The sequence below is a fragment of the Lissotriton vulgaris genome, chromosome 8 (assembly GCF_964263255.1).
Source record: "Lissotriton vulgaris chromosome 8, aLisVul1.2, whole genome shotgun sequence".
NCBI classification, from domain to species: domain Eukaryota; kingdom Metazoa; phylum Chordata; class Amphibia; order Caudata; family Salamandridae; genus Lissotriton; species Lissotriton vulgaris.
Genome location: NC_141696.1, coordinates 1,194,742,831 through 1,194,759,223, shown reverse-complemented (window position 1 = coordinate 1,194,759,223; position 16,393 = coordinate 1,194,742,831). Strand labels below are relative to the sequence as shown.

The window sequence follows — 16,393 nt, the reverse complement described above, 5'->3', positions numbered from 1 at the left end:
CACCCTGACCAGCGCCGAACACCTGCATTTCCAGATCCACACCAACCCGAACACCACCCTCAGAGGCACCCTGATCTACCGACCCCCTGGACCACGCACACAATTCAGCGAGGACATCGCCGACTTCGTCAGCCCGCATGCCCTCCCCTCCGCTGACTACATCCTCCTGGGGGACCTCAACTTCCATCTGGAGAACAACAACGACCGCAACACCAGCACCCTGCTCGACAACCTCGCCAATCTTGGACTCAAGCAACTGGTGTCCACCCACACCCACCTCGCCGGACACACACTCGACGCAGTCTTCTCTTCCAGCACAGACATCGACTTCAGCCACGCCACAGAGCTTCAATGGACGGACCACAGCTGCGTCCACTTCACCTTCAAGAGAACGACTACCCACCACCACCAGCAACAGGCCGCCCGCAGAAGCTGGAACAAGATCACAGCAGACCAGCTCGCCACCTCCCTGAGCCAGCACCCTCCTGCCAGCTCAGCGAACCCCAGCCAGGCCGCCGACAACCTCACGAAGTGGATCAGCATCTGCGCGGACGAGCTCGCCCCGCTGAGGACCCCGCCCAGCAGACCCGGCAGCAAGAAAGCCCCGTGGTTCACCGACGAACTCAAGAGCTCCAAGAAGAACTGCCGAGCCCTCGAGAAAGTCTGGAGAAGGGAACCTACACCGGACAACAGGACCTCCTTCAAGCTTGCCACCCGGAAGCACCACCAGCTGATCCGCGCCGCCAAGAAAACAGCATTCAAGGACCGGTTGGACAACAACGCACACAACTGCAAGGAACTCTTCAACATCGTTAAAGAGCTTTCCAACCCCAGCGCAGGAAACAACGACATCACCCCATCGCAAGACCTCTGCAACTCCCTCGCTTCATACTTCCACAACAAGATCGCGGACATACACAACAGCTTCAACAACCAACCAACGCACACCATGACCAAACAACCACCCCCCACCACCACCCTCCACGCCTGGACCCCGATCAGCACCGAAGACACCATCCGCACGATGAACTCCATCCACTCCGGATCACCGACCGACCCCTGCCCTCACCACGTCTTCAACAAGGCCGACGCTGTCATCGCACCCCACCTGCGAGACATCATCAACACATCCTTCGACACCGCCACCTTCCCTGAGAGCTGGAAACACGCCGAACTCAGCGCTCTACTCAAGAAACCAACAGCGGACCCCACCGAACTCAAGAACTACCGCCCCATCTCGCTCCTCCCGTTTCCAGCCAAAGTCATCGAGAAGACCGTCAACAAGCAGATGGCCGCCTTCCTCGAGACGAACGGATCCCTCGACCCCTCACAGTCCGGCTTCCGAGCCAATCACAGCACCGAGACCGCCCTCATCGCCGCCACCGATGACATCCGAGCCCTGATGGACAATGGAGAAACAGCGGCCCTCATCCTCCTAGACCTCTCCGCGGCATTCGACACGGTCTGCCACCGCACCCTAGTACAGCGCCTCAGCAACATCGGAATCCAGGACAAGGCGCTGGAATGGATCATCTCCTTCCTCGACGGAAGAACACAGAGAGTCCGCCTACCACCGTACAAGTCAGAGGCCTCCGAAGTCATCTGCGGCGTCCCTCAAGGATCATCTCTGAGCCCCACCCTCTTCAACGTCTACATGAGCCCCCTCGCGGCCATCGTACGCAAACACAACCTCAGCATAATCTCCTACGAGGACGACACCCAGCTGATCCTCTCCCTGACCAACGACCCCGCCTCCGCCAGAGCCAACCTGCACGAAGGGATGAAAGAGGTAGCCGAGTGGATGACGACCAGCCGCCTGAAACTGAACTCTGACAAGACGGAGGTCCTCATCCTGGGCTCTTCACCCTCCGCCTGGGACGACTCCTGGTGGCCTCCCGCCCTGGGCACCGCACCCAAACCGACAGACCATGCACGCAACCTGGGCTTCATCCTGGACTCCTCCCTCTCCATGACCAGGCAAGTCAACAACGTCTCCTCTGCGTGCTTCAACATCCTACGCATGCTACGGAAGATCTTCTGGTGGATTCCCACCGAGACCAGGAAGACCGTCACCCAGGCCCTCGTCACCAGCCGACTGGACTACGGCAACGCTCTCTTCGCCGGTACCACCGCCAAGCTCCAGAAGAGACTCCAGCGGATCCAGAACGCCTCAGCCAGACTCATCCTCGACATCCCACGAACCAGCCACATCACCGGACATCTGAGAGACCTTCACTGGCTCCCCGTCAACAAAAGAATCACCTTCCGCCTCCTCACCCACGCACACAAAGCCCTACACGACCAAGGCCCGAGCTACCTCAACAGCCGGACCAACTTCTACGCTCCCAAACGCCACCTCCGATCAGCCAACCACGCCCTCGCCGCCGTCCCCCGCATCCGAAGAGCGACTACAGGAGGAAGGTCCTTCTCCTACCTGGCCGCCAAGACCTGGAACTCCCTCCCTCCCGACCTGCGCCTGACCCAAGACCACCTCTCCTTCTGGAAGAAGCTGAAGACCTGGCTGTTCGAGCAGTAGCGGCACCCCCCCCCCCACCCCCCCCAGCGCCTTGAGACCCTACGGGTATGTAGCGCGCTCTATAAGTGTCACTGATTGATTGATTGATTGATGACAGGCCATGGCTCCTCCAATCGTGGAGAAAGGGCTGATTGCATTTTTTCTTGCACTTTAAAAAAGGATCTTAAGGAAGGCGCAACTTTGAGTGCAGAGATTTCCTTTAGCTGTTGTGAAGTGCGAGACAAAATAGTTTGCTGTTTTCCTTTTACATTCTTGCCACCTTTTTTAATTGATTTTTTAAAGACAAGACTTCCTGTCGTAGGTGCGTCTTCCAGGTACTCCACCTGATTATAACTTTTATTATGTAGAGTATATCTGTTAGGGTACCCTGAGGTTATGGCCTTCCCCTCTGTGATTACATGCGAAGACTGAGAGGACTGGCTTCCTAATGTTTCATGTAAATCATGTGAGTCAGAGAGATTGGGTGAAATTACGTCTTTAGAGTGATCCTCTTTATTTATGCTATCTACGCTCTGTACTAGGGGAGGTAGAGGTGTCAGCGCTGGCAACCTAGGATCTAGTATTCTTCCTTTCTTCAGTGGTATGTCCAGAGGGAAGCTCACCTTACCACCCCCTTTATTTGATTTTTTTGCTCACCTGGGGGTTATCAGATGGCTCGAGACGAGGTACCCCTTCAACCTCGTAAGATTACACCAGGGATCAGTAAAGATAGGGGTGTCATAGAGAGAAATCTGTGCCCTTGTAAATATTGATAACAACACTGCAAGTGTAGATGCAAGAGGCCCTCCCGCTGAAAACCCGCAAAATCCGCATAAGACCTGCCTGGGGAAGCACTCCTACTCCGGCTGCTGAGACCCGTCTCAGATTTAACCAACAGGAGACCCCTGCTACAACAGGTGTGTTTCTGACTAGGAAAGGTGATCCTACCTGGTGTACCTCGTAGGGAAATCCTTGCAGTTGCACGTCTGTCGCAGAGGATCCCAGACGCTGCCTGTAGTAACCCGCACCCTGCTGCGGACAGCCGTGGTCCCCCTGCTCAGCTTTACTAAGTCCCAATCCAGGATCGCATCTGGGACTGCCTTAAAGATTCAGACGGAGTTAAGCGCCACCCCCCTTGCTGCTCACAGCTCCCAGCCACAAGAGGCAGCAACGTACAGCAGCGCAAGGCTAGATGCAGGCAGGCAAGGGGAGAAGATGCAAGACGGGGACGGAAGGACGGAACCAGCGAGGACGCCACACTCCGAAGTCAGAGACTGAAAGAGCAAAATCAGGCCGCCCAAACCACTGCCGCTGCCCTCCGCATGACAATCCAGTAAGGTTTCTACAACTTTTTTTGCTTCCCTAATGCTTAGGATTCGAGCGAGATGCCGGGGGATGAGAGGAGCTTGCGGCATAACCCAACCCGCCGCCATGTTCCGGTGCCGAATGCAAACATCTTGGAGACCTCGTCCTTGATGCAAAATCTCACCCTGTCAATCACTCTGTAAGTTTTATGTTTTACAGGAGGACTATCCCCAGTGTCCACGTCATAGATGCACCACTCAGTGACATCGGGAGTCAGGGAGAACAGATCAGAAAACTGTGCCAACAGTTAGCGACAGTCATCTTGCTGCTCATGGGTCAGGGCGGGAGAGAGGTTCACATCGTCCACTGACCCATCTTACTCTGTTGCAGACAGGAGGTCAAGAAGAGGCTCAGTCTCCTCCTCCATTCCATCATCTGTCGCTAGGAGCATGCCCACTTCGGACCTCTCCAAGTGGGGCTTCTGGCGGGTTACATGCAGGACCCACAAATGGTTCCTAGGAGACCGCAAGTCCACCAAGTAGGTGACATTACTCTTGCGCTCCACCACCTCAAATGGTCCGGTCCACTTATCCTGGAGCCCACAAGGTTCCACTGGGGCCATGACCCACACTTTCTGCCCAGGCTGAAACTCGATCAGAGTGGCATTCTGATCATACCACCTTTTGATCTTCTCCTGGCTGGCTTCCAGATTCACCTGAACGAATTGTCTGAAACGCCTAGTTTGGTTTTTGAAGGCCAGCAAGTAGCGATATACATCCTGGGAGGTTTACTGGGAGCTTTCTCCCAGCCTTCCTCTACCAAACTCAGAATTCCTCTTACAGGGTCACCATATAGCAGTTCAAAGGGACTGAACCCTAAGGACTTCTGTGGCACCTCTATGTAAGCAAACAGAAGGCATGGCAAGATGATGTCCCACTTACACCTCATAGGTTCCTCAAGACCCATAATCGTGCCTTTTAGGGTCCAGTTGAATCTCTCAACCAGCCCATTACCTTGGGGTGGTAAGGAGTCAATGCCCACCCTTTCAAAGGGGGTGCTGACCACAGGGAATGGTTGGAGAGTAGCCTTGTGCATCCTCCCGCTCTTACCACTTGCCTGGCAAGTCTGACAGGTTCTGCAATAAGTAGCTGAACACGTGTGCATTTAGGGCCACTAAACGTCGGTGAAAAGCCGTTCAAAGGTCTTGTCCTGCCCCAAATGTCCTGCTAAAGGCACATCATGAGCCAGACCCAGTAGGAAGGCTCTGAAGCGCTGGGGTCCCACTAGTACACGGGCTGAACAAGGCTCAGCAACCTTAGGCTCACTATACAGGAGACCATTCTCCCAGTAGATCCAATGTGATCCAGACTAATCACCTGCTGCCTGGTTTGTGGCCTGTTGCCGCAAACCCACAAGAGAAAGGCACTTCTGCTCCTCGCAGAACTCTTACCTGGAGGGGCCTCCTTCCTGCTGCCAATGGGTCCGCTCAGGCAGGTCCCCCAGTTCAGCTACCTGTTCCCCTGTAGGTTCCAGGGCATTCGCCTCAAGGTCTGCCTCCTCCTGGACTGTGAGAACTTTGGGGGCCTGTTTCCTGTGCCCCCTGCCTCTCCTCTTTAAGGCAGGCACCTGGGACACTTTTTCAGGCGCCAGGTCCTCTTGAATACCCTTACTGGCTACCATTGACCGAGTGGTCACACACGCCCACTCAGGCAGACCCAACATCTCCAAATGAGACCTTCTCTCCACCTTAGCCCAAGGGGAGCTTTCCAAATCACTGCCTAGCAGACAGTCAACAGGCATGGCTGGCCTCACATCTACTTGAAAGGTACCTGAGGCCCCCCGACCACTCAAAGGGAACCTGGCCACCTTACAGTGGCTCTCTGAGTTGTGAGCAGCAACAATAGGGTAAATGCATGGGGATCACCTGCTCTTCAGACACCAGCCGGCAACTGACAGCTATCACACTGGCTCTGGTGTCTCTCAGAGTCTCCACCCTATGGTCATTGATGGTCACCCACCGCCTGCATTTCTTAGTGTTATCAGGCAGCTGGATCCTGGGGACCATCTCACTGTCTCCTAGAGAGACTAGGGACATCTCCCACCTTGGGCACCCAAATCCTCCCCCCGGGCTATGCTAGCCATCTGCTGGGGCGGTGCACCAGTGGGTGCGGCCTTCGCTTTCATGGTACACTTAGGATCCCAGAAGCAGTGGGCCACCTGGCCACAATTATAATATTTCCTGGGCCCCTTCAGAACTGGCTTATCTTTAGGGGCCCCTGGCTTCTTCTCAGAGGGAGGCTGGGAACCCTTCCCTTGGGGATTACTTTGGGGCCCTTTCTGGAACTCCCTCTGTTTACCCTTGTCCCCCACTTTTCTGCTGGGGACCCAGCCCACCTTTGGTGAAGTCTCCCACATGATACTTGTAGACCCGGGTACTGACCCAGCGGTCCGCCTCCTCAGCAAGCTTCCTAGGATTAGTCAACTTACTATCAATCAGGTGCTGGCGTAGCTCTGGAAAACAATTACTGGACAAGTGCTCCCATGCAATAAAATCATAGAGCGCCTCAAAATCATTTACTTTGCTACTCTTCACCTAACCATCCAATGCTTTGCAAAAAAAAGACACATATTCCACCCAAGTACTTGACTCCAGCTTCTTACAATTTCTAAACCTTTGTCTATAAAGCTCTGGGGTCAACCCATACCTGGTAATTAAGGTTTCCTTCGTGTAGACATAGGATTTCTGGTCCTCAGAGGGCAAGTCTAACAAGGTGTCTGCCCAATCACTGTGAAACAGCCTCCACAACCCTGCTCCCCAATCCTTCTCAGGGACCCGGTGGGAGGACATGGCCACTTCATAGGATTTAAACCATTGCCCAATATATTTTTGCTTGTGGAACTCCATAATTACATCTTTGGGGATAAATACTCTTGCTTCTACAGGCACGGTTGGTGTGCTGCCACCAGAGGGAGTAATTTCTAAGTTCTTGGCTTTCAGCTCCAATTCCCTCAACATTCTCTCATGCTTTAAATGCATTCTCTTTTCTTCCAAGGTTAACTTCTTGCTTTCTAATTCAATCTGACCACCCAGTTTGAGCGTGGCTAGCTCTATTTTATGCATTCTATCCCTCTCCCTGTGCTCCAGCTCTCCTGGGGACGGGCCCCATCTAGCTGCCCATATGTATTCTCTGCCTCCTCCCTAGGCTCTTCATGATGCTCAGTAGCCTTTCTAGCTTCCAACCAGGCTCTCAGCACCTTTTGAACTCCTCCTTCTTGGTGAGACCTTTCACAGAGATTTTAAATCTTTTACAGAGGGATCAGTGTAGGTAACAACCCTTTCTCCTTCAAATTGTAGATCCATAGATGCGTTGGATGCTGTTTTGCTCATGGTAACAAGGATTGGCAGTTCTTAGCAAAAATAGAAGTCCGAAGGAAAAAATTATACGAAAAACGTATGTGGTCACATTATGGTCTGCACTCACTAGCAGTGTACATCAATCACTTTATATGAGTGACAAATGCACGTCCAAATCCTCACCGATGCCCACAAATGTTAGAAATGGCGGTCTCTAGTTGGCAATGGTTTGCACCTATGTCCAAATAGGGACCCTTGCTTCTAGTCAGGGAAAGGGGGATACACTCCTAAAATAACCCCTGCTCATCCCTTGGTAGCTTGGCATGAGCAACCAGGCTTATCTCAGAGGCAGTGTGTACAGCATTTGTGAACACATACAGTAATACAGTGAAAACATTACAAATGGACGCCACACCAGTTTAGAAAAAAAAAGTAATCTTTATCTAGACTTAACACAAGACCAAACAACAAAAATCCACAATACAGTATTCAAAAATATGACTATAAAATGGTAGAAATGGCTTAGTTCAATGTATAGGGTAAATGCAACACTTTACTCTCAAAGTACCTTAGATGCGTAACGCAAAACAAACAAAAAGGACGCAGGGAAGGTGATGCGTTGATTCCTTGCTTTGGGGGAGGTGATGCGTCAGTTCCGTACGGCTTAGGAGGTAATGCGTCGGTTTCTTACTGCGTTATGGTTACGATGCAACAAGATGGTGCCTCGATGCGACGATTTGGTGCGATGCGACAAAATTGAGTCTTTGATGCGATGTGCCAATCTGGATGTGATGCGGGCATGCCCGAAGGCCTTGCGGCGAACTCTGTGGACTCTTGAGCCGCGACAGGCCCTGCGACATGCTTCTCCTGTGATGCGACGGCAACCTCTGCAGCGACGACATGCTTCACCGGCGATGCAACACGCTTCTTCGGCGATATGTCGGCAAACAGCTGTGGCACACATCTTTGGTGATACGACGGCAACAGCTATGGCGGTGCACACTTCTTCATCATTGCGTCATGCTTCCAGCACCATGCAGTCTATAGAGGTCCCGAAAACAGGCACCTCTCTGCAGGCAGAATTCCGAACAAGGAAATTAAGGGGATCTGGTGGTAAAGTCTTTGTGTCCCTGAGACTTCAGAACAGGAGGCAAGCTCAGCTTCAAGCCCCTGGAGATCTTCCTCAAGATGATAAAGTACACACAAAGTTCCTCTTCTCCTTTCCTTGGCAATAAGTAACCACTGCAGGCCAACCCCAAACAGCAAACAGCACAGGGGGAGTCTCCTCCTTCAGCTTTCTAGCTTTCTCTCCTTGGCAAAGGTTTGTCTTGATTCCCAGAAGTGATCTAAAGCTCTAGGGTCTGGGCCCCAATAATTATACTAGTAAATCCTTTGTTCTCTGAAGGCAGAGAGTGTCTGTACCTAGTCAAAAACAGTGTTGTCCTACCTGGTGCAGCTTCCTTGCAGGTCAGTGGAGACAGCATTGTTGAAAGCAGACCTGGGCCAGGTAGCTGAAAAGAAATCTCCTCCCCCTACTCTCTATTCAATGTAAGCTCAGGCGAGTGAAAGGAAATCTCCTCCCCCTACTCTCTATTCAACCCAGGACCTATTCAGCCAAGCCCTGACTCATCAGACTGCTGGAGCCAAGGCCCTCTCCAGCCCCCTTGTCACTCATGAACCAGACATTGAATACACAAACCTAGCAGAGGCATACTAGATGGTTAGGCAAGAAAAGACCTACTTTCTAAAAGTGGTATTTTCAAACACAGAATGTAAAAATTACCCACACTAAAATATGTATTTTAACATTCTGAGTTCAGGCATATTAAAATCATCTCTCTACCTTGTTCCCAGAGTCAGTTAGGATTATTAGATGTTATAATCAAACTGCCCATTCTGGCCCATAAGAATAAGTAGACTTGAAATAGTGAAAAACTAAATTGGCTGTAATTCACTATCAGGACATGCCACACACATCAGGGCATGTCCTGCCTTTCACATACAATGCACCCTGCCCATAGGTGTACCTTGGGCTTACCTGTGGGGTGACTAACATGAAGAAAAGGGAGGGTTTAGGGAAAGGCAAGTGGGTGCACTTGCCAAGTCGACATGGCAGTCCCAGACTGCACACAGGCTCTGCAATGGCAGGCCTGAGCCATATTTTACAAGCTGCTGCTTTTGTGGGTGGCACAACCAGTGCTGGAAGCAAACCAGCAGCATTTGATTTACAGGCCCTGGGCACATATGGTGCACTGTACTAGGGTCTGACAAGTAAATCAAAATAGCCAATCATGTAGTCACTAATCCAGTACAATTCACAATAGGGAGCCCTGCACTTTGGCACTGAACAGCAGTGGCAAAGTGCCCAAAGCATCTAGACCAGAAAAAACATAGCAAAAACAAAGGAGGCAACAGAAAAAAATGGACGGGAGAGCCACGCCAATGGTGCCAGGTTTAACACAATGCTTTTAACTTCTTAGTGTGTGATAATTCTACAGCATTTTGGATATTTTATATCAACACATAAACAATAGATTGTATTTGTATAGATACAGAGTCTTTCAATTTCTTCATCTGTAACTGTTATAGAACAGAAAAGACCGGAACAACATCCTTAAAATCAAAATACATAAAGTATGTGTAAATTATTCACAAATAACCCCACACTCGGCCATTAAATCATCAGTCTCACCGATCGAACCATCTCACCCACACTAACATTCATACACCAAAAAAGTCCAATCATATCAGGGATCCTGGGAATATTGTAAGAGACAACAAGCTATCTTTTCGTCTGTGGTACGATTGAATCCCCTCAATTTCCTCCAGTGTGTCTGTCTCTGGAAGGATTCCCCACATAGCAAATTGTGGTCAACGCATGTTTCGGTGGAATGTCAATCAAACCACCGTCATAAGGACCAGATTTGAGTCATATAATTCTCAAAAAAGTGGACGGGTTTATCTGTAAGGTAATAACACAAGACAATAATTTTAAAAAACACTGTATGTGGGGACTGTCAAAGCTAATAATAATTTTTAAAAAATGTATACATTTTATATATTCTAATACTACATCCAATTCTGTTTTGTTATCCAAGGGCAACCTTAATCGTGTCCCGTGGTGTGATCCTATTTGCATTCACAACATGCCTAACACCTGTGGGCTTGCAACCTCATGCCATGCAACCATGTGAAGATAGATCAAAAAGTGACCAGAGGTAAAAGTGAAAGGAGAAAAAACCTTCACCAAGAATCAGATCATTAATATATTCTATAGATTTAAGTGAGATAGCGAAATTAGAGGTGCACATATTCATTTAAAGTCTTTCTGCACCTAAGTCTTGCCAGAAATTGCATCTTTCTTTGGTTTAGATTATGTTCTTTATGTTTGGCAGAACAAGGCCAAAAAACGTGTAAGGACCCTGTATTAATGCTTCCGCCAAATGCCGTACTATTTCTTTCTGCAAAGAAATAATCAAAATGAGTGTCGTCTCCGGGACCTAGCATAGAACAACCGTTCCACTGACATCTATATATGAGGTCTTACCCTGTTTGGAGTACAGGTTATTGATCAGACTATAGCCGTTGTCTGACGTTCTTGTACCATTCTAGGTGTGAGACCTGAAAGTCAAAAGCACGATTGTTTGTCAACTTAATACTTTACTTCTCTCTTCCCCATTCACATTGCAATACTCTCACTATATCCTACCTGTAAAGGAAGAAAATGATAGTGTATCCTTTGGATTCTTCTCTTGAACAGAACTGTGCAATATCTATGACTGGAAACAGAACATCATTTAATATGTTAAGATGCTGTAGCCTTCAATCTTAGACTCTGTTGACCAACATAACCTATCGTAATTATCCCCTTTACTTCACAGGGGTCTTTCGTAATGTTCACATCCCCTGTTGAGCAACATAAAGATAGGTTAATTACCAACAAATACCTTTGCTTTTTACTTATTGGTATACTTTTCAATAGCGGGGCAATTGCATTTGCACATGCGAAGAGCTCTTAATATTTGTTCTCACTAATCTTATGCTTTATTGTTCATAACAACTGACAGTATCAGCTAGTGTTTTAGACACATGTAAATATGAAGAGCTCTCACACTCTTCGTCGCTCATTGGATTCACTATATATGTGAACTGAATGTATTTTCAGTGCAACAAGTCTTTTCTGAGAGTGGAGCTCACCCGCGTCATGGGTACATCACAATTGTCACACACAGAACATTTCAATGAGATATGAAAGCGGAGCCCCTCCCCCCGTTAAGGCTAACTCAGAGGTGATACACACGAAGGCTATGCGTGCTGCTCCAACACCCTCACGAGTTTGTTTACCAAGCGTCTACAGTGCTGCTAATCTTGAAAGCACACCAGAGAAAACTTTGTGGTGCAAGTGCACCTTTACCACACTATTTAATTTGGATTGGAGCAGACCGGCAACCGAATTATATCTGCATGGCAATGCAGCTCCTTCACTCATGCCCACTAAATAATAATATTCATTGTGCATTTGGGCAGCCGGTTTAATACTGATGCTCCTCCCAAAGTGGCCCATAGATGTTGCCAAAAGTCTGTATTTCCTAAAAAAGAATAACGCATCATGGGAGTTGAAGTCTTGACAGCATTCCCATAAATGCTAGACTGGTTCTTCGAATAGTATATTGTATACTTGTGCTACTCTGCAAGACCATCTATATGGCCCATCTAAAAGTGAGCAATACACAGTTTACACATTTGCATGCTAACATGTTAATATTGATGTTGGGAGTGTCGATTTCCTGCCAATAAAAAGAGCATTATGATTTGAGCTTGTGCTAACATTAGCCTGAGTTTACACTGTTCTCCATCTTGCCTCAACTTCACTCGATATCACATGATAATTGTTGTTGATTCCGGTTCTAAATAAAATGTCTAGTTTCATTTGAGTAAGCAGCAAGTGTTCTCTGAAAAATGTCTTTGTTGCACTGAATCAAGGATGGTTCTTACTGTCCTAGGCTTATGTTAACAAAGTATCGGCTTAATTAAACAGCAAAGTCTGTGAGAATACTTTAATCTCAAAGTACCAGTATGCTGGAAGAATCCTCTAATGTATTCTGTAGTGAAATGTTTCTTCTAGGATGTTTCCTATTGGTCCCAACCCATTGAATCACGTATTCCTACAGAATTTTTGATCATCTTTGTTTAAAGCCCTTTATAAGAGTGTGGATTTTGCTAGCAAAGAACTATTAGAAGGCGAATCTATGCCGGGTTTCTTTTAGAACATTTAGAACTGTACTGAGTTCTTTGTACCTAGACAAATATGCTCTGTTGCTAAATTTGCTTATGACAACTTTTTTGTATTTTGTCAATTAATTCTTATATAAAGCATTGAAACAAGAATCTTTATCTGTCATTCTTATGAGAATGTTTCAGCATTGTCAGTGGCCGCTGCTACGGAACAGAGGTGGTAAGCCGTGGGAAGAAAAAAAGAAAAGAATCAGTTACCTGCCGGCTGTTGTCTCTCCTCTGTACTCTTCTGTTCTTGTCAACTCCCAACAGCACACAGACACCCAGACTCCCCTAAGCCAAACATGACGCAGCTGTCATGCTGGTAACAGTAAGCAGCAACGTTGTAATTGGGCTGTGGGGCCTGGTTTGTCACTCAGACAGTGCCTGGGACTGTTCTCCACCCGAGTGTGCAACGCAGCCGGGTGGAAAAATGCTTAGTGCGCATGTCAATTTGGCTGTCCTAAGACGGACAGCCGGACAAACTTTAAGACACACTTATGGTGCCCACCACTCCTACTCCCTTCTCTGTAATGACAGCATAGCTCCGCCCTGGCTCTTTACTGAAAAATACAATAATAATAACATTGTGTTATTATAATTCTATTTATCCTTTTTGCACTTCTCAAAGAGCAGGGGCGACGCTCCTCCAGCTTAACAAAGGAGCCGCCGCAGTTTATTGTATGAGATCTCCTAACTAGAAAAGAGACAGTTCCAGACAGTGAGCACCAAAGTCCTATCTAGGGTACACCGCTCATAGTCCTACATGTTGGCACGCCCATAAACTACAATATGAATGCATAATATTTATTATGAAAAAAATAAACTTTCAAATCCTTGATCAATTGTCGATGTGTTAGGGTTCTTTCATTCCAGTGTGAGCGTTCTGTTTTCGACCCTGTATCAAACGCCTCCTCTGCTACTCTTTCTGCTGCATATCTAATAAAGCGCAGCTTTTTATGGGCTGTATCTACTAATGGTCACGTGACGTCCACTACAAAAAGTAAACAAAGCCTGCTGCGGGCGCTGTGCACATCCACCTGCTCTATGGACCAGCGGGTATCCCAAGTAACCATCCCCTCACAACCCAAGAGGAAGCGATTGACGGTGACAGACAGTGGTTGATTTCGCAGCATCTCGAGCTGCGTCTCACACCCATCGTGCTAACGCGACGCAAACGTAGTCTAAGACTAAACTGACATTGCCACGTAGCTTGTTTTCTCCAAACTGAGCACGCTATGCGCGAACATCACATTAGCGTCAAGTGCGATACGGTTTGAAAAGAATTTTAAATTATTTAGCTGAGTGTATTTCGCGAGATGTTTGCCTGATCCTAACATGGCCCCCAGCATAACGTAAATTGTCCTCATGTGTACTTTAGGGCAGGCGGCTTCCTTTCTGTCTTTCAATGCTTGCCAAAGATCATGTGTAGAAATAGAAGAGCGACAAGCATCTTCGTATTGAGACATTTAAAATAAAGAACAATAATAATAAGGTAACATTGCCGCACGAACATGGGATGCCAGACGGCAGTCACTGGTTATTTTCTTTATAGGAAATCGAAACACAAATAAAATGGAGTCTGTATTCTTGGTATGTGCATCGTATAAATCTGCTTAACTGTATATATTCGTTTCCAAAAAGTGGCCCGTTTTTTATTTTTAATGATTATTAGAGCGTCGTGAGCAGTACGGTTTGAAATGTATAGCTTTTGTGTCAATAATTTACCAATTTTCATCCCACACGTATCATTACATGATGGCCGCAAAGTTAAAGTTGGAGTTGGGAGGGCCAAAGTCTGCACGGTCTGCTTTCTAGATCTATGATTTCCGTGCCGGTGACCTGCCTTCTGAATGTGCTTCTCTTTTGCTGACGGTGTCTTCTTTGGGCGTAGCGTTCCTACACACCATACGCCGATAGCCTGTGCCCGGGAAGATGTGAGTGACAATTGACAGCTGTACATTTTATGGCACTCTTGTTGTAAATAAACGGTCTGCATCCCAGCAGCGAATTGGGGTATGGGTTTGTAGTGTAACTCAATCTAACGTAGACTGACACCTTTCATTGGTTTTACACTTGTGTTGGCGCCGTACTTCTTCGGGCAGTGTGTTTCACTGATTTTAATTCAGTACAAAGTTGATGTCTATGAGATTGAGTGTGTCCATCATCACATCATCACTTGGTCCTGCCTCACTCAGCTCCTTTTGAAGTGCTGGAATTGGGTAAACTTAACTCTGAGAGGCCGTTAATTGGGGGATCTTAGTGGACAACAAAAAAGGGGGTGGGGTCACAAGGGGCGGAGTTATTAAAAGCAGTCTGACAGTCAACGTATACATTTATGTTTTTAAGAACACTGTCACAAAGAAATTGGAAACCAGGAGAGACGTTATAGTAAGTCTCTTCTAGTTTAATTAGTCGCAAAGGATGCATTAAAAAATATCTTATTTGGTTAAAGCATCTGTTGCAGAGAGCTTATGTGCCATGTATATTTCAGGAAATAATAATGGTTAGATAACCCTGGTAGTTAAAGCGTTTTCTGGAGATATTTGTGTTTTGATTAATCACAGTTTTGACTTAGCATAGAGGTTTAATTTGCCTCCTGGAAAGTGCATTGTGTAATATGCACAAGACAGTTTATTATGTAGATAGGTAAGTGTGACATTGCTTTTTACACACAGCTCTTTATATTACTTGCAGTTAATAAATAAATCAGGGAATTGTAAGCGCTCTACTCACCCGTGAGGGTCTCAAGGCGCTGAGTGTGGAGGGGGGAAAGTAGGGGGGGGGTCCGCAGATCTGTTTAGCTGAAGAGCCAGGTCTTGAGGGTCTTCCTGAAGGTGTTCAGGGGGGGGGGGGGGGGGGCGCGTCTGATATCTGCTGGTAGCTCGTTTTAGGTCTTGGCTGCAATGTGAGAGAAGGATCTTCCACCTGCTTTGGCTCTGTGGATGCACGGGGTTTCGGCCAGTGCGAGGTTGGAAGATCAGAGGTTCTTTTTGGTATGTAGAAGTTGATTCTGTCGTTGAGGTATTTGGTTCAGTCGTTGTGTAGGCATTTGTAGGCGTGAGTGAGGATTTTGAAAGTGATTCTTTTCTCCACTGGGAGCCAGTGGAGACTTCGTAGGTGTTGGCTGATGTGTTTGTGTCGGGGAATGCTGAGGACGAGTTGGCTGTATTGTCTGGAGTTTGCGGAGTAGGGACTTGTTGATGCCAGCGTAGAGTGCGTTTCCATAGTCCAGTCTGCTGGTGATGAGTTCATGGGTGACTGTCTTCCTTGAATAAGGGGGAACCACTTGCAGGTTTTGCGGAGGGTGTTGAAGCAGCTGGAGATGGCGTTGACCTGTCGGTTCATGGTGAGTAATGAGTCGATATGAAGCCCAGGTTCTTGGCATGGTCTGAGGGAGTAGGTGGTCTTCCGAGGGCGGTCGCCCACCAGCTGCTGTCCCATGCAGAAGGGGTGGTAACGAGGATGAGGACTTCTGTCTTCTCGGCTTTGAGCTTCAGGCAGCTGTTCGTCATCCAGACTGCGATGACTTGCATTCCTTTCTTTAAGTTGAGTTTGGCAGTGGTGGGGTCTTTGGTGAGGGAGGAGATGAGCTGGGTGTCATCGGCGTAGGATACGATGTTGAGGCCGTGTTATCGGACGAAGGCTGCGAGGGGGGCCATGTAGATGTTGAAGAGGGTGGGGCTCAGTGATGAACCCAGTGGGACTCTGCAGGTAATTTTCTTGGGGTCGGAGAGGAAAGGTGGGAGTCTAATCCTTTGGCTTCTTCCGGTGAGGAATGATCGGATCCAGTCCAGGGCTGTTCCTTATACGCCTGCATCGTTTAGTCGGGCATCTAGTGTGCGGTGGGAGACTGTGTCAAAGGCCGCTGATAGGTCGAGTAGGATGAGGGCCGCGAGTTTGCCTTGGTCCAGGACGGTGCGGATGTCGTCTGTGGCGGCGAG

The 16,393-nt window shown here is 48.1% G+C and overlaps 1 protein-coding gene across 1 annotated transcript in view; it reads left to right on the top strand.

Moving 5' to 3' along the window:
- Positions 1–14,227: 14,227 nt before the first annotated feature.
- UFM1 (ubiquitin fold modifier 1) overlaps positions 14,228–16,393 on the top strand; it is a 165,987-nt gene continuing 163,821 nt past the window's right edge. The window contains exon 1 of the mRNA XM_086935068.1: positions 14,228–14,386. Coding sequence (XP_086791194.1) covers positions 14,385–14,386 — 2 coding nt within the window. The 5' untranslated portion in view covers positions 14,228–14,384. The remainder of the gene's footprint in view (positions 14,387–16,393) is intronic.